Below are 20,382 nucleotides of genomic sequence, written 5' to 3'. Positions count from 1 at the left end.
CTATGTGTATCTTGTAGGTTTTGTACCGGGCGCTTTTGCACCTAAGTGGCTTTTAAAATCCGTCGGGCGGTAACTTTATTTTTTAGTCGTGAGTGAGTTTATTTAAAATAGCCTTATATCACTGCATGCCTTATATCATAGATGCGGCAATTTGAACATATTGTTTGTGGATTTTATTAGTGGGTTAGTTTTGTAAAAAACAGGTATATACTGTCTAAGTATTGGCACAATTGAAATTATAATGAATCGGTTAGTTTGCGACATTAAACTTCATTCAAACTTTAGATTTAATAACCTGGATAAAAGATAGCCTGGACTGTGAACGAGATACAAACAAGTTATCCAACTTTTGTTAATTTCGTTTGAACAACCGTCTCACACTACTTGGAATGTTTTATACTTTTTGACGTAATTACATCTTTCGACGTAATATCTATGTATTTAATTAGTTCTGTGTATTTTTCTAAGAGGGGAAGTTTTATGGAAACGGTCAGTTGGATCGTGAGATAATCCTTTGAGAGCCTCTAATCCCACACTTCGTGTGGACGACTTAGCTTGTTGCGAGTTACAAAATAGGTCACTGTGTTTGGGAACTCGACTTATGGATGTTATAATTTGAGTGTACTTACGTGCTATATATGTTTATGCTCTGCAAAGACGGGTTTAGTCATAGATTGATATGTATTTAAACTGAACTTCGCAATCGCGTTTGTTAATATTACATAATCCGAATATGTTTGGATTATGGTTTTTTAAATAATTAATAATATAAAAAATTGTACAATAAATTTGCTGCTTGCAAGCGTAAACAAAATTATTTAATTATAATGAAGCTTTGGTTTATTTATGATTTCACATAGTATTCGATAATCATGCGATGCACTTCTTTAATGGATTGTATTTTTACATCATAATCAAGGAAAACACGAGCAAAATAAATTTACGTAGGAAAAGAAAGACGAGCACTTTCAAACAGTTTCATGTCCCGTGCAGTATCCACTAACTTCACATTTTCTTTTATCCCAGAAAAGACAAGATTTTGTTTCAATTTCGCCAAAGAAAATCGCCTTGGAAAACAGATACAGTTACTACGCAGCACGCTAGAGTGCAGCACTAAAATAAGAGAAGTAAAGAACATAATTTGACGTTGACAATGACAAAGTTTCCAGCCATGATAAATGCATGGAATTAATAGATAGGTATCGGAGTATCTACTAATACCATGGATAAATGATATTGACTTTGTGCCGATGGTACCGCCATTTAAGATTTACAATATCTCTTTGTAAATATAGTTTTAATAAGTTTTCTAATAAGTACGGCCACCAAATTAGCTATCACTGGACAATTGTTTACCAAATTAATTTCCACGCTTCTAATTCGATCATAGCCGGGTCGATCAATTCCAATTTCCTTCCAATTCATTCGCTCCCGGTGAAACGAGCCGATGATCTAATTATAGATTCTAATTTGTTTCAGATATACCAGCACGAAGCTAACCTCAAACAATAATTAGTCAAAACAAATCGAGCAACCGACGAAGCGCCTTCATAAATAAATCAATTATAATAATAGTTAGTTAATATTAGTGTAACAACAAGTGCCAAGAAGTGTGCGTCGCGATCGAATTCACATCGCGCGTGTGATAATTGCATAAGGATTTTGATGCGAGCGTTTTTTTGCCGCTCACAACATTTCGAGCGCGACGGGCAGCAAGATTGAGGTGGTGGGGGGGTGCGGGTGGGGGAGGCGCGCGCGCGTGAGGCCGCTGCACGCGCTAGGCCGCGCGGCCGGCATGTTGGCCTCGCAGCGGTCGCAGTCCTGCAACGAGGAGGGCGCGTTCTTCGGCGCGCGCGCACTGCGCCGGCCGCGCGGCAAAGGCAGCGGCAGCCCGCCCTGCTAGGGGTACGCCATGTCGCTGCGCAGCCTGCACCGGCGGCTCTCGTCTGCTAACAACACGTAAGTTTTTGGTATATTTATTATATGTAATTCAGATAGGTCTTCTGCAAAAACAAATACTAAACTTTTGTCAATTCGTCGAGTACAGGAGGATATAAGTGTATGCTTACATAACGTCCTGCAAACATACCCTATTAGGTACAGCAGGACAGTCCAGTCACATCCTTCAAGGAGTTATGCAGGATTGCTACGAGCTGCATTGCCCATTGCATTAACGGTGGTCAATGAATTAATGTGGCTATGACTATAGCACTCGTGAAGCCTGAATAATGTTATAATAGTAACTATTTGTATATTTATATAGATATAGCCGACCAAATGAGTTACATCCAGTAGCGCACAGCGGGGAACTATAATAGGCTGTAATGAATGAGGATCTTGGGTATTTGAACTCCCAATAGTAAACAAAATACAGGGTGACTTTTTATACATTGGCAATATTTCGTTTATATGCTCAGTTCATGATTCTAAACAACTTTTCGTATGGGAGTAACTCCAAAATTGCGACAATAAAACAGCTGTTCTATACAAAATTAAATACCTAAGTTAGGAAAAATGCGAAATTTTTCGCGATTTCAAGGTTGCTTTCATACGAAAAGTTATTCAGTACCATCGACTGAGAAAAAACTGACGTAGATAAAATAATGCCAATGTAAGAAATCACACAGTATACTAGTAATATTAATATGACGTATATCAATTTCGCTTTTACCATAAGATATAGGTGCCAGGCATGCCCGTATCTCTTGTGTGCACGAACGTAAAACAATATTACGTATTGTGTATAACTAACGTAAGGAACGAACGTAAAAAAATATTACGTATCTTTCAATTTTTCAATTATGTTTGAGTTTGAATTCAACTAAGCAACGTACAGCTGTATAATTGATTTTGGATGCACACGAGTCTCTCGCATACTAATTTGGATACATAGACATTAATTAACATACATTAAACCACTACGCTCTGACCCAATACTCTCCAAAAGCAGAATTATAAGTATTTTATTCGGTTCGCTTTTTAAAATTAGAATTATTTATTTCATTTTTGATCGAATTAAAATTATTATGTAATACACTTCACTAAATTACAGAACTGTACCTAGTTCTGTGAATTAAACTTTAACGATTGGTGATATTAATTATGCATAAACTAATTCAACACAATTATTACCTCTATAATCTAATGTACAGACGACCTCATGTTAGTTGCATGGCCATTTAAGTCACGGTAATAAGAACGAATTTTCATTGAATTTGGGTAACTTTATGTAATGTAGACTGTACGATTCATTTTCAGTGCGCAGCAGTTCCAATAAACGTAATGGCCGAAAACTAAAACTAACTAATAGGAGTTGAGCGGTCCGCGGGTCCACCGATCAGAGCGTGGTTTAGATCAAAGATTCGTTAGTGACGTCACTAGTTTAGCTGGAATCGCATTCATTACCATACATACATAGTATTATAGGATTTGCAATACAGCTACAACTTCTATGAAATATTTTTTATGAAACATATTTTATTATTTCAATATAGGTACATATTCTGTAGAGAGCTAAGATTTATGGTGACTTCCTCATACCAAGCTTGTATCGAGGAAGTCTAATTGACAATTATTTACTTGAATTTATTTTTGTCCTAGATGGAAAATGTCCAAATACAGTAGATAGTAAGTAATAAAGATAAATAATTCAGAAGAATTCTCCTGTTATCAATTACTTTGAATATAATTACTAAAATCGATATTCATTACTTTGTTTTATGACAAATTTTCAACCATTATTATGAATAAACACACAATAGTTATAAATATGCCGCCACTAAGCAATATGAAACACTTACAGACAAGAGATTCGTAGCACTGCCTACGCCGAAGCAACTTTTATCAAATCAAATCAAATTATTTATTGCAAATGTAAGTAACACGGTGATTTTATATAGATAGAAATAGTACCGCTACATTTTACCTTTCGGCATGCAATACTGAGATACAATTTTAATAAAAAATTAAATTAAAATTTTAAGTGTAAGATAATAAGTCAAGTAATGTGCACATTCCATTTCAATTCAGTTATACAATTCAATATAATAATTTTATATCAATTTCAAATATATAAAAATAATAATAAAAAATACCAATTTATAAAATGTCAGAGAGATATTCGTCAATACTATAATATACCTTTTTTAGCAAATTAAGGACACAACGTTTGAACTGTACATAACTTAACGACAGTATGTTATTTGGTAATCTTGGTGCCTGAAATACGCAGTTGTTATGGAAATATCCAGATGTACTTATTGGACAACATACTTTGTCAGGATATCTACTACTATTACGTTTTGTGTACAAATGAATATTCCTTTTTACAAATGTTACACATGCAAATATGTATAAACATGGGACTGTAAGTATTCCTAAAGTATTTAATTTAGCAAAATCTTGATATAAAAAAAACCTGGTATTAAGTCAACGTCGTAACACTTTGCTGCGACGTAGACAGTGCTACGACCTTGACTAATACTGTTTTTTTTTTCGTTAGTTTTTTGTTGTCTTAGACATGAAGATTTTGCTAAATAAAATTTGTATACCGTATAAACCTGATATAATTTTCTGATTTTTATACATGTATCATATATCTATTTATTCAAGGCTGTGATAAAATATGCAGTCTGTTCTATATCTAATAATGGCTTGTTGGAATTGTAATCCTCGTTGTTATTATCCACATTTGTATAATCAACTCGAAAAGTGTATTAAGTTACATGTGAAATAACAAACATTAAAGTACCTATTCAAAGTATTCGTATAATATCATATGCACGTGTTGAAAACGGAGACTATGCAGATCCGTAGCGCGCCTACGCCGTAGCTCAAGGGTAGCTACGAATCATTATTCCTATTCAAATTCAAACTGTATTCTGACGGATTTAAAGACGACTTTCATTAAACAAAGCTGGCTTAGTCCAAGCATGGGTCATACCACAAAGTGGATTTGAAACCGCGTAGGATGTACTTCCTGAACATACAAACTATGAGGCATTGAGTTTAACCTACTTTGAGGTTATTAAAAGTTTTATTGTGTTTGTGGGACATTTGAAATGTGTGCAGTGCAGTCGGGAACTTATTTGCATCAAAGCTGACTCCAATAGCCGATATAACCTTATAATATAGATCCTATAATATATCTCCCTCTAATGGTCGCATGTACCCGGTTTCATTCGCGGCTGTGACGCCTTGAAGCCCGGGGTTAACAAGAAACCTTACAAATTTGATCGATCGACTGCTCGTCAAGGTTTTCGATATATATTTGGCGTTAGTTGCCAGTCCATGGGTGCACATGAAATGCCTCTATTCTAGGGCGCGAAACACACACCGCTTACAGACACCGCTTGACAGATTTAACGTTTCTAAGAATGCGCGTTATTATTATATTTTAGAGGATACTGGGCTCTGACGCTCAAAGGCTGTGTGAAAACCTGTGAAAACGCTCAGATGATAGAGATAATGTGTTTGTTACTTTTTAGCTTAAAGTGAGGTTTTCTATGTTTTTATATTTTCATCTTTGGCAAAAATCAAAATATTTGCTCTGAATTTTAATTTTGATGACATTTATAAAAAATAAATGTGAATACCGCTTTTGAGAAGCTGAAAAAACATTTTTAATATCGTATCATAATGACGTTGCTTTTATCTGAAACTGTTCGTTTTTTAAAATTATTTCAAATTTCAGTTCTGTTCCATGAAATCATTAAACTATGACGATTAAATTATCAGACAGCTTTAGAGTGAGTTGCAACATTAATCTTTGCCGCTGATTTAACCTGCGCGCCGCCAACGTTTAGACAAAATGGCGCACTTTGCGTTTTTCTGCGCATATTGAAGTTAACGTCAAAGTTAATTGATGCAATGTCTCATCAGTCGCATTGAAAATAAATAAATAAATAAATAAATAAATAAATGAGGACAAAAATTATTGAGGACAAAAATAAATGAGGACAAAAAAAATTAAGTATGAATAGAATAATGTACCAGACATTAGTCATGTTACATTAATCACCCACCAAATTCGAATATCCAGGAAATTTTTGGTTTGAGTTAACCCACATTGATGAGTCAGTTTTATATGTCATCTTTGTTCCACCTGTGGCGTGGTAGATCCACGCCACAAAACCATAAAAACCATGGAGCTCATTATACAACCTCTGAGTACTTACGTGGTAGCAAGTCCTTTTAGAGCGCACGATAAGCGACATTTTGTTCGCCAAAGTGTGACGATGTTGACATTTGTATTACACTTATACATTAAATCCACATCCACTTATACATTGGCAACGATTACAGTTTTAGTGGCACTTACTCGAAATTCAATTACACGTATTCACCATTCAGTTGGAATTAATTGTTATTAACTCCATACAATCACATACAAACGACTGAACAAATAATAACAACCTGCGACATGCAAATGTATGTGATATTATATTAAGGCAATTTTACATTGATGTGATTGTTTATAATAACCATCCTAATTTCCTAACTAATATTATACATGTGAGTTTGTTATTTCTTCACGATTTATATGATAGTTCAATCCAAGAACATTAGCTAACTTTAATATATAAAAATGCATTTATTGTTTTACTAGCTTTTGACCGCGGCTTCACCCACGTTAATTTCGTGCGTCCGGTAACAACTAATTATTGTCAATATCTCGAGTTCTAAGCCTCGTATCGCGATGTAACCCATACCAGATTTTAAGTTAGACTATCCTCTATACAGCTGTGAGTCTGCATCAAATACCACAGTAGTAGTTTTTACGTGATGCGCGTACAAACATACAAACAGACAGAAAAACAGCCAAAGATTTAATAAAAAATGTTTTGGTTTCTATCCCATCTAAATCCCCCATAATTATTTTTCATTAATATCTTCTATGTACAGACACAGATACAGTAGGATACAGACTAACCTAACCTACTTACAGTTTTACTATATGTATAGATAGATATAGATGTTGATTTATACATATATGTTGCCCAGTCTTAATAGTTATACAACGAAAAGTCTCATTATAATGTTTAAGTATATATACAAAATCAGAACAGCATCTTACAAGGCACAATAGCCCAGGCGCTATTGTACAAAAATAGCAACATTATTGGCTCCCTGAAACGGGCTTAACTACGTCAAAATACAGTACGTGAGTTGAATGGGACAGGATACTAGGCCTTTCTTATTTCTGCCCTTAATTTGACATCAAATCCGATAGTATCTATGTATACATTTGTATGTGTATCATCGTGTTTGTATCACATAACACAAGTCTAGAACTTACTTTGGTGCTCCCTCAATATGTGTGATTTGTCCATATAAATTATGATACAGGCACCGATAAGCCACTTAATATATTTAAAGCCATATAAAGTCATTCGGTTAAGGTAAATAAAAGAATAACGTTGATAAAAGAGTTAATACACTTGTTGTAAAAGTATGTACAGTTCTTAGATTGTATTTATTTTAAATATTAATGACTATTATCGGCGCCTGTTCTAATTATAAGTACCTTTCTCTTTAATTATAAGTACAAATATCCTCTTACCATGGCTTTTAATTATGTATTTATTTATTAAACTTTATTATTCCAATTATAACACTTATAAATAAACCGCGAACTTAATGCTAAAACCATTCTCTCCCTGCAGACCAGCTTTCTTGGGAAGATATCGTCCATTTTGTAGTATCACTGGCAGAAGCCTTAATTTTGGTTGTTTTTGTTCAAAATAGTGATTTTAGGGAAATTATACTTGATTACATACAAATAACGGAACAGATGAAACTAAACAAAAGTAAAAAGTACTGAAACGGACGTTGGTAGAATTGACACCAGGTTTCATGTTTATAATCTACGTTACGTTAACTGCAAGATGATAAGTTAGCTTAACTCATGTCATCGGATCCTCTTCAGAATTAATGGATGTAATATCATAACACTTAACGTTACTGATAAACGCAATTTTCTATTACCTACGAATTTATCAATGTTGATAATAATAAATTTAATGGATCATAGGCTAAGCCCTATGTGATCATGATAAAATTGAACTAGATTCATATGATATGATTTGACATACATTGTTGGTTTTTCATTGCGACAAATAAAATCACTCATATAAACTACGCAATGCATGAGCATTGCATAGGAATGGTGATCCGATTTCGTTGATAGTGTGTACTCGGCATGGTTTAAAATATTGGGAACAAAAGCAAACTACATAGATTTGTTCATACATTTTCATACATCTTATACAAAGGTAAGGTAGCAAATCCTAATTATTTAGGAACATGTTCACTCGAAATAGAATTCCATGAACGTTAAGACGTTTCATTCAATCTAGATTCACAGAGGTGGGTTTAAGTGATAAGTTACGAAGTGTTCTGAGTTAGCGACAAAAGCGGCAAGGCGTAACTTTGCTGCTTTTGTCGCTAACGGTAACGATGCCTTATAATATCAGAAATATATTTGTGTTTTACTAGATAGGAATATGTTTGTGTTTTACTTGTGGTGTATGTAGTCGCTGTAATCTTAAGAGATTATAACACTGTCACATCGCGTCTTGTACTATTCTATCGCTTATCTAGTATGTATGTTAAGCGAGTGCTTGTATAACTGATTAAAGTGACAAAGAGGGTACACAATACAAGTAAATACATTCATGTAGTCGATATTGACACATCGCACCACGTCGCGTTGTTTTCCTGCGTTTGTCGCTCACCGAGGGCACGTTAGGTAAGAATAGCGAAAACCTGGTGACGTCATCGCTGGTGACGTCATGACCTTGGCACTCGCTCAGCAAGAATGAGACTGTTATTTCACAACTGAAATACAGTTTGCGAAGTGAAGTGACAGCATACGAAATATCTCGCCGTTTCGTAGAGAATTTGTAGGAAAATATGAGTTTGTTATGAAATTTCAAATTGTTTAAAAGGAAAAAAATATTACATTTCCTAGCAAAACTCTGTAAATTTAAATAACTATAAATATGTGATTAGCTTGTTTGAATGAGCTTAATAGAAAAATATTTCTGTGTTTAATAGCCACGTTCATAAGAATGTAATAGCGATATAAGGAATAAATCAGTCGTAATATATACCTAGGGATATACGAGTATAATTAGTGCAGTGTAGTTTTAATTTCACGTTCCATTATGTCGTAAAGCGCAGTGATAACGACTTAATGGACATATCAGTAGCTTCGCTGCTGGCCTATTTTCTAGGACTCGTGAGTGCAATGACGTATATTTTTTCTTGTATTAGAAAAAAAATAAAAATGCCACCGGAACACACGCGTCGAATCGCCTCGTGTAGTGTTCCGCAGTCCATCTAGGACACCGGGTAAGACGCGTTTGAAGTATACGCCTGTACATGAGAATTACGCTGTCATTGATCTATACTGCACGAGAATCCATGTTTTGGTAGGTCAAGGCACTTTATATATAAATGTCCTTAGCCTTTATGCAGTTTGATATTTAAATTTTAATGGCTGTTGATTTAGCAGTGACCCGTCGTGTTCGTACGAGTGTTCATGTCATTTTCATTTCGTTAATGAAGCAGGATCACCATAAAACGTGCGTGTATGCTATTAACTTTTGCGAGCGGTCGGCGACCGTGCACCCACCTAAATTTATCGCTTTCATTCTGTCACAATGTATTATTTGTTTACGTTTAGGACCTCTCGGTTCTTGCTAATGAAACTTAAAACATTAGTTGAATGAAAAATTATTTCTAATTATGCCATGTTGTTTTAGTTTCCATGATAATGCATTAATATGATAAGCATGACCTGATTGGGCAACCAGTATCGGCTCCCAACGAGGGAACTCATCAACGGTTTACTCCACGGGCATAATTTTTTGTCACGTATTGGATACAATAACATATTTGGAATAAAAAATTCCCATGCTAATTTGGGGTGATATACGTAGTATTTATACGTGAACCAAACTTACCGTCGACAGAGATAGCGATATTATCTCACTAATTTTGGCATTTACCTCGGTTGTAAATTAAGCAAAGCTTTTTTTTAATAAGTATAACTAAATAAAATAATAAAAACTAAAACTAATTGCTTAACTTGTGATACACATCCACTGTTTTCTGTCCTGTAGGACTCAGCATAAGTATAAGTGGGTAATAAAGGATGTATCCTTTATTACCCACTTATACTTATGCTGCGCTCAAATATGTATTTTGAAACTTCACGTCCTAAGAAACCAGTTATAGTTATGTTTTCACTTCTGATATTATAATAATGAATTTAACTAGAGCAGACACATTCCTTGTAATGAGCTTATAATGAGGACTTAAACGGAAATATGCTAAATACAGGGTAATATAATAAGCATGTTGTTTGAAAAGCAAAGTATTATTTTGTACTTCAGGCTGGGACTTTTCTAGTGCAGTTTCGAACAACTAAAATTCGTTTTATATTTAATACACGCATAGCGTTGCACTACGTTGTGTATCATAATTAGGACGCCAGTTTACGTTGTAATAATTATTATGTGTACATTTTAGTCCAATCCCTATTGAAATTGACATTATTGAAAAAAATTTAAGCCAAACATTATTTTCTAAAAAAACATCCTGATACCATAAAACGGCACTTATCAAGGTCCCTATATTCATTAGTCTGTAGTCAAGGTATCCGTTGCTGTCAGTTATACAAGTGTAATGTGGCCAATTTACATTTGCCTAATAGGTTCATTCGGCGACTGTCGTTGGATGGACGCCAAAATTGCATAATTTAATCAATACGCCCACGTCATGAAATATGTATTACGTGACCAGTGGCTAGAAACCTAGCTCTGAATTTGACTGAGTTATTCACATTTGGTATCTGACAACTACGGATACCGAAGATCGTGCGAAGTGCAAAAGTAAATGTAGGGAAGCGTACACTGGGCTCCGACGCTCAATGGCTGCGGAAACAGCCAGGAAAACGGGTAGATTGGAGAGAGTGATTTGGTATTATTGTTATAGAAAAACTCTGTTAGTATTGCAAAGAAGAATAAGATTCGAAATTTATTTTCTTACTAGCCTTTGCCCACGGCTTTGCCCACATGAATTTTTCTTCCAAGAAAATAATTGAAGTAAAATCTCCATTTCTCCACAAAATTTATTTCTATGGATTTCTTTCATTCTCTGTTCAGAAGTTACAGGTGGTATCTGCATAAATATCTTTCAGTAGTAATTCTTAATAATAGTAAAACAAATTTATTGATTGACCGATTCAAGCACTGCAAAAAATCTGGAAGTAGGTATAGCTTTTTGAATTTTTTAGACTATATATTTAAATTTTGTAAAATAGTTGTACCTAAGTAGTGTATTATAAGTATGGTATGAGGTCAAACACGAGGCAAGTACAAAACGGAGACGCAGTTATTTGATAATACGTATAGCTGAGGCAGAAAAGTTGAAGCGTTTCCGCCATGGTCCAGTCCTGTACTTAACAAAAAACGAAAATAACTTTCCCTTCTAACTTGACGTCTGTACGCCTTTTATTGTAGCTGTGCTAAATGACATGGTGTGTATAAGACCTACATTTGTTAATTGACGTCCTTGGTTTGAAACGGTGAAGTTTGTTGCGCCGCTTCTTCTTCACCTGCGCTTTGGAAGTCGGCAGTAGACTTAGTTTAAGTAATTTTTTGACTTCAATAAATGATGTATATTATCCTAAATTGAATAATGAATTTTGAATTTGTTAGAGGAACCATCATATTTGTTGGGTCAAAAACACTGACACCACCGAACCACGCTGATAAAACGTGAGAAACACAAAAGGCCAAAAGCAATGTTGAGGCTGATATAGCGAGACAGCTGTTATCAAACCGGCGCCAAGCCTCAGTTTATTACCAAATGATGTAAAAAACAATAAACTTGAAACATTTGAAATACAACGGGCTATCGTATGACCCAGATGTCAACTGGCACCCCGCCAAGACAGGTTATCTGGCTGCTACGGAGTAAAATGCTGGCCGCTTCCAATTTTCACTTTTTAATTATCAACTTCGGGAATTTGATGGTTGGTAACAACTGCATTCTGCTTATTAAAATTCTGTAGCTGTTACATAGGAGTATACCTAGTTTATGCAAGCTTTGTTGTGTTCACATTAAGAAGGCTTATCGCTTTTATAAGTTTATTTTAAGTTAACATCTTATGTTTGTCCAATAACAAGTTGTATACTCCAGATGACCATAATTTATGTCTGTTACATATAAAATTTATTTGGAATTTAAAATTAAGGACTGAATTTTGATGAAGAGTCTTCTTGAGAATGATTTTCTAAAACTATTAATTAATATCTTGATAGATATCAGTAAAAAATAGATTTTTATCTGCTCGCCTCTCCTGAGTGCCCTAACACCTACTCGGGTTGATTTGAATTGAATTTCAGGTAGCTTCTGATGAAGCCCTCGAAGTGGTTATGGCAAGAAAGAATTTAGTATCCAATGGTGTAGCGTTTATGGATTGGAAATCTAAACTAAAAGAAGAAGTTTAAAGTCGATAATAATGTTAAGAGGAATGTCTACCGGCCATTTATCGCCCATATAGGAAGATAAACCATTTTCCCCCCTAAATATTGTTCTATATCGATGTTTTTTTGTACATGCTGAAAAGATTTAAAGTTTTTCCTTTTTTAAAATTTCAAGATACATTCTTGCATTGAACTTTTAAAACTCAAATGTAACGAATCGCAATATACTGCACGTCTGGATACGAGCAAATAAACATCGTATCTCAAAGAATTGAACTTTACCTCCAATTTAGCTAAATTTCGTGTCCCGCATACATGGAGCAGCGCGTTTGGAACAAAGAGTGGATTTCCCCTTGTTTTAATGCACGTCTGATTGAAACAAAAAAGCGTGGAGCCGCTCTATTAGGATTAAACAGCGGCTTTGTTAACTTTGAATAGTTCGTCTGATTGTATTTTGCTTTGAGTGTTTTTTTATTCTAGATTAATTTTACAAGTGAAGAATTATGCAATACAATACTATACTATAGCATATAAAATACATATGCTACAGTTATCATTATTCATTTTTTTTTCTATTTCTATGACAGTTTATATGCAAGGTAGAATTTTGATATACCTCTACCGTTTGCATATTTCTTACAATTGTATTAATTTTATTTCAGTAAGGAAGGTTAGTAACCTCCCATAATGAAAAGCGTGTGGTATGAGGGCCCACTTCTTGAAATCTATGAACTGTATGTAAATGAGACAGCGTATAATAGCTCGTTTTAGTTGAAGGATACGAATTTTTGTGTCAAAACACCCTTCTTTCGATGTCACTTGTTTATTTGTTCATTACGAACGGATTTATCTATAAAATAAACAGAAATTCAAAATTTCTGTTCAATAATCGAAAAGCTATTGTGAAATAAAGAAATTCACATTTCCACATACACACTGAAGCTTGAAATATTACCCTCCTTTTTAGAGTACTCGTGTAATAAAGAAGGCCTTCTGACTATAAAGCCACATTTTATTAGTCCCATCAGAAACAGGCATGTGAATGGGAAAACTACATATGCAGTTTGACATTCTGAACATCGGCCAAATTTTCAGAGCAGAGTTTATAAAACTAAGCGAAATAAATCTATTAACATTAACAAACATTTTAATAAAATATTGTTTTCGGAAATTGATTTGCTAATTCTCTATATTTATAAGTTTCTACAAGTCTAATCTCAGAGGTATAATGGAAATAGAGGCGCTAGACACCGTGTCGTCGACATCGATTCTAAAATAAACGATAGTACAAGCTTTGTATTACGATGTGTGAGTTTGTTTTGATGTTTTGAGCATTACATCGAAACTTATCGAAAGTCGTTTACATATCATTTAAGACTTCCCAGGTGATTGTTTTCAAATAATCTAGTGTAAATCATCTAGTGAATTACCCTCACCAGACGATCGAAGCGATTGAATGTTGCAAGAGCGGCGGTTTGCGATGCTATTCGTGTTCAAGTGAGGCGAAACAGAGGTCACAAAGCAAAATATACAAAGATATTTACATACGTTTTGCTCACTTGATATTCTTTACTGTTTTTACCTCTAATTTCATGATACTCGAATTAATTCGCGTAACTAATAATATTGTAACTTTGACGTAACGTATCTAAATAAATTTCTTATGTCACATGGCGGGACATAGATAAGCTCATTCTTTTGTGTAACATCTACATACCTGTGAACGCGGATTTGATTTGAACAAAAAATCACATTTGATAGGTGTAGTAAAAACATTCACTATTTTTCTTGTTCTAACTACTCTGAAATATTAAAATTCATAAGCTTCTAGTTTAAATTAAAAATGTTGCTTGTGAAAGTGAGCCTATAATACAAAGTTCCTCAAAGTTTGTATAATAATGGCCATACCGCCGCAACTCGCCAGCGTTCCGCTTGGATCCACGCCAGACAGATATTTCTATATAGCGAACATCGAACTAGTTTACCTGATGTGTTCTCCTTGGCCTTTGTTTTGTTCCTCTACATTCACTCACTTTCTACTCATGCCATGCCAATACAAAAGCGATTAACTATTTTCTTTCTATAATTTTAATAACTACCATTATACATTTATATTAAAATTGTTGTAACTACAAACTATTTGGAAGTACAGGATGACAGTTTGCTGAAAAGAAACGCCGAAAGAACTATTTCTCAACAGTATTGTTTTATTTAATTGATATAGGTAATTATTACAACAGTATTTAATTGATATAGGTAAATACCATAATTTAATGTCATGTTATGATCTGTGAGTAAATAAAGGATTTAGCTTTTTTTACATTTCCTTTTTTATCATATTTTCTTAGACTGTTATAATTAATTTGTTTTTAAAATACATTAATTCATACTAAACCATCTCTGATTTATTTCAAATACTTACATAAATTTTATAGCTAGATATTATAAGTTTTAGAAACACACAAGCTTCATTTCCAGTCATTATCAAAGTAGGTATATAGTGTTGTTAACATTTGGAAAATATCAGATTTGAATTGTAGGGAAATAACTGAATTAAGGATGTCAGTCAGGTCAGACTATAGGTATATCCACTAAGCTTGTTTGCATAATTATAGATTTATGCTGTTAGATTCAAAGAGATTAAACCAGTTTACAGGCTTTGAGAACTTTAGACTAGATGTCGTATATCGACCGAGCTTACACAATCACCACATGTTACAGGTCACACATTGTCAATATTTGGACAATTTGGACATTCATATAAAATTCGTATTATATATAAGTAGCTGTTTACCCGCGACTTAACCAGCGTAGAATAGTTATTTTCATGTTACTTCTGAATGCATAATTATATTTTTTGTGATTACAATGATGAGGCCAATGTTTGATCGAGGGTCTTTGATTACGCGTATATAAAATTTTATCAAAATTAGTCCAGCTGTTTAGGCGTTAAAGCGGAACTGACAGACTGTCTTTCGCTTTATGATATTAGGTATGGATGTAGTGAGGATGATAAACGTGCCAATGGTTTGATAGCTAAAGATACCGAATACGAAGGAGAAAAACTATAAAAGCGGTCCCTTGACTCCGACGCTTTGATGAGAATGAAACCTACGTAACGCTTAGATGAGAAAGAAAGAGAGAGACTGTACCGTCTAGTATAGCATTTAAATATAGCCAATGAACAAAGAATGGCACTTTTCTCGTGGTAATAGTTGATCATTGTGTACCGTATAAAACCGAGACGAATAGTTAGTGATATAATAAACAACTTAGCATAATATTTCTTAGCGCTCTATTTCACAAAGTTATAGCTTTTACTAGGTTAACGAGAGAATTTGAGTTACGAGGGGACTTGTCGAACGGAGTCGCAAGAGACATTTAGAATATAAAAGACGTTGTTATAAAAGAGGAAATATATATTACTAACTGCGCCCCGGGGTTTCGCTCCCGTGGGAATTTCTGGATAAAAAGTATCTGTGTTATTCCAGGTACCTACCCGTGTACCAAATTTCATAACAATCCGTCCATTGTACACACACATCCTCACAAAATTTCACATTTATATTGTTAGTGGGACAAGATCTTTTGCTTTGGTTTCATCGACTATGAAATTTAGATAGTATTAAAGTCATCAAATACTTTTTTAAGTCTAAGGGTCATAGCACACATCCGCGACCGGCTTCTACTTCGGCAAGCTTAAGGTAGTTTCTCAGCCGATGCGGTGTGTACCAGCCGTCCCTACGGAACGATCGGTCTATTTTCCCGATCAGTATACTTGTACAAACCGTAGACAGAGAAAGCTATAGATCCCGTCATATCTTCCATTTCGCTCATATGAGAAAGAGATGGGCATATGAAATACTTAAGAAAAAACGAGCCCGGTCCAATCTGCCACTTTGTATGAGTTTAACCGAGTTGGTCCGGGATATACTATGTACGTCTTCTATTTCATTTGATTACACTCGCCCGTCGTTTATGTACTTTGATCGTTGGTACCAGTCTATCTCTTGTGGCAGTGTTATACATGGCTTTTCTAATAAAAAAAAAACACTTTTTGTTTGACATTTTATCTATAAAAAAACATAAAACTAAATAATTAAAATTAAAACTATAAAAATCAAGTCTAACTTTGTTCTCGTACCTACCTACTTGTATAAGTTAAATTACTTCCTTGACTTTATTGCAAGAATCTGTACCTCATTCTATTTTGCCGTTCCGTTCTGTGTGCTCACAGAACGTCAATCGCTCTCTTCTTGCAAACTTTCTATACAAGTTGGCAGTGGCGTAGGTACTGGAGGGAAAATGGTGCAGTGCATCGGGGTCCTAAGGGGCCAGCGACTTTTTCAACGCGGACTCATTTTATGTAATAAAACAAAAACTAATTTTTGGTGGGACTGCAGACATACGAGGTGTGTTCAAAAAGTAAGGTGACTTTGTATTTTTAAGAAAAAATATTTATTTATTTATCAATATTTATGTTGTCCCCTTCAAAGTAATCCCCCTCAGATACAATACACTTATGCCAACGGTTTTTCCAATCGTCAAAGCACTTCTCATAAGCACTTTTCGGTATAGCCTTGAGCTCTTCCAGCGATGCAGTCTTTATCTCTTCAATCGTTGCAAATCTCCGTCCTTTCATAGGTCTCTTTAGTTTTGGGAACAAGAAAAAGTCATACCCATGATTCGTCACCAGTTATGACCCTTTTGAGTAAATCTGGGTCGTCGTTGACGTCATTCAATAGTTCTTGAGCGATGCTCATGCGACGGTTCTTTTGGTCAAAATTTAGCAATTTCGGAACAAACTTCGCTGACACACGTCTCATGCCCAAAACGTTAGAAAAAATTTCATGGCACGAGCCAAGCGATATACCAACATCCTCAGCAACTTCTCTGATAGTGATTCGACGATTTTCCAGAACAATTTTCTTCACTGCTTGAACGTTTTCATCAGTTGTTAACGTGCTTGGGCGTCCAGAGCGAGGCTCGTCATTGGCATCTTCCCGGCCATCTTGGAAGAGTTTGTACCACTTGTAAACATTTTTTTTACTCAGAACAGTTTCACCGTATGCCACTATCAACATTTTAAGTGTTTCGGAGCACTTTATTTTATTTTTTACACAAAATTTGATGCAAATCCTTTGATCCATATTTTTCGATAGCAAGAAATCGCCGAGCACGCAAAACACTTATAACCTTTACGCCTCTCCCAACCAAACAAAAAATGCTATACACTTGAAACTTGGTACAGATGTTCGGGAAGAGTGTACCAACATAACAAAATAAAAAAATCGATAATCGAAAGTACGTTGCCCGCCAAATTTGAAAAGTCACCTTACTTTTTGAACACACCTCGTACATTGGAGTTTATTCTGAATTTAATTGTAATTTTGAAGTCCTTATTCGCCTTCAAATATTTGATTTTAGATAGATTTTTGTTCTAAAATCAAACATGATAAAAATTAACACTAAGTCCAGCACAAAATATTATTTATAAAGGGTATAGGGGAAAATTGTTTCTTGCCCTTGTTAAAATTTGAAGGATGGTAATAACATATACCTAACGGTGCGCAGAGTTCGAAGCGCCCTGAGATCTACCTCTATACTTACTAATTTAATCTCTTTTGTAGGGCTCCAAATCTATTTTGCCCCAGGGCACAAGGTCATTAGCTATGCCACTACAAGTTGGTCTCCATTTCTAATGCAGTTCGTTGTGGGAAACGAGAACGGGGACCTTTGTGTAGCTATCGGATTGGAAAAGATATGAAATCGTTGATATAACAACATGTCTACACAATATATAACTATATTGAACGACAACAAGAAAAACATGTCTACAATGTTTTTCTTTAACTCGTCAACTGCAGACCAGATATTATGTTCGGTGATATTTTATGATACGTATTTGTTATAGTATTTTTTTATCCTGCTGATAATGTTTATGTCCAGTTTATGTTTGTGGCCAGTGCTAAATTACAATAGCAAACATAATAAACCAGAAAATTATTTCTGAAAGACCATAAATAAAAAATACAAAAAACATTTTTCCCGTCAATTATTTTTAATTTGAAATCCGTTTGTTGAATTAGAGGTATTGTAAAAGCTTTTGGGACAATCTAAGTACAATATAACTCGATTATCAACCGAGGGAGAAATGACGATCATTATGTACGCTTGAGCGGAGATGACGGCAGAAATATTGGCTATAGTCGAGTAAAATTACTTGGACAATAAAACCTTATAAAACATGAGTATATGGAGGGACAAATCAGAGTGAACTTACTTTGGGAATGTATTATGGGATACCTCCATGTAGGTACTTTCCTTTAATAAAGTTAATTGCTTTTTTATTCCATATGACCAGCTAACTATTTAACTATCTAGATACAGCCTTAACTCAGTACAAGTGGTACTTAAGTCACAACCCAAGTGGTACATACCTAAACGCTTGAAACGCCACATATGTATACATAAGAAGTGGTTAGACACGGTACCTTACTCTCCCCAACACACACATGTCATGCTGCCTAGGATACTGCTAGGACATGTAGGGCAAGGGCCCTACGTGCCCTACCGCGTGAACTGCGCGCTGAAGGATTTGTATAACGCCACAGATACTGGTGCTGGAACATTTCATGCAAATAAATATACTGATTGATTGAACATCTATCGGATTTGAACCGTATATGGGTGATTTTCACGACTGTTTGAACGCGGCGTGTAGCATTTCATTAGTGTCGCACATTTTTTTTGAAAACACAATAATTTTTTTAAAATTAAACATTTATAAAATGACGATTGTACCAGTACTTTACTTATTTAAAAAATAGGATAATTAAATTGATTACTGTGTATGGTACAATTTAATAAACACTAATGCCAGCCCCCGGGGCGTTCAGTTCAATCAAAATTATGGTTTCTGCGCGAAGTCGCAGACAAAGCTAGTCTTCATAGAAAACACGAGGAATGTCAGTTATGTTTTGCTTTATTATTCCAAAATGAGTTCCCTTATATCGAATCGAGGCTTACGTCACCGAGTTTGGTAAATGAAGGGCCCATTCACAGCGATTTATAGGGCGTAACTCGTAAGTCGTTATTAGTCATAATATCATAACAGTGGCTGAGCTGACAAGCTATTAATCAATTATTTCACTTCATTAAGCGTTAACTCGTCGCAGAAAACAGACGCGTCTCATCCACTCACTGTAAGTGGCTTAAATTATGATTTTGTAAGGAATCTACGAGTATATACTTAAAATATTATATAGCTATACTCGTATTTAATAACATGGGATGAGGTATTATAGTCCTTATTTTATGGCGTAATTGTGTGTATTTGTGAAACCCATAATATACTAGATGTTGTCCGGGGCTTTGCTCCCGTGGGAATTTTGAGATAAAATATAGCATATAGCAATCTTGGATAATGTGCTTTTCTAATGGTGAAATATTTTTTAAAATCGGTTCAGTAGTTTCGGAGATTACCCGCCTCAAATATACAAACTCACAAACGCTTACTTCTTTATTGTAATAATAGATATGTACGAAGGTCTGCCTTACTACCTTAGAGATGCTTTATGTAAAAATGACGGAATGTTCTCTCTAGAAAGTCTGGTTATACTCCAATTATCACTCGTTGTATAAACAGCCCGGTCCAGCAATATTTTATTTATATTTTTCATAAAAGAAAAATAAAAGTTTAACTGTTGCCTGATCCCAGAATTGTATTTTTACATTGAAAGGAAAATGATGCCGTGACCACTCGTTATTTACCTATTTTGATCATGATACTGCCACAATAAATCGTGGGAAAAGCCTATTCAGCATAAACCATGCATGAACTATCCTGCAGCCGCGCGAAGCATCCCTGAATTTTTCAAACAAT

The 20,382-nt window shown here is 34.8% G+C and overlaps 1 protein-coding gene across 7 annotated transcripts in view; it reads left to right on the top strand.

Annotated features, from left to right (window-relative positions):
* Ih (I[[h]] channel) overlaps positions 1 to 20,382 on the top strand; it is a 179,860-nt gene that overhangs the window by 24,189 nt on the left and 135,289 nt on the right. For all 7 annotated transcript variants that reach the window (XM_053758179.2, XM_053758180.2, XM_053758182.2 and 4 more), the window contains exon 2: positions 1,480 to 1,959. In XM_053758179.2, the coding sequence (XP_053614154.1) occupies positions 1,913 to 1,959 (47 nt within the window). In that variant the 5' untranslated portion in view covers positions 1,480 to 1,912. The remainder of the gene's footprint in view (positions 1 to 1,479; positions 1,960 to 20,382) is intronic.

This window comes from Plodia interpunctella, chromosome 18 (genome assembly GCF_027563975.2).
Source record: "Plodia interpunctella isolate USDA-ARS_2022_Savannah chromosome 18, ilPloInte3.2, whole genome shotgun sequence".
Taxonomy (NCBI): domain Eukaryota; kingdom Metazoa; phylum Arthropoda; class Insecta; order Lepidoptera; family Pyralidae; genus Plodia; species Plodia interpunctella.
Note: the sequence above shows the minus strand (reverse complement) of the source record. Positions and strands in the feature narration are given on the sequence as shown.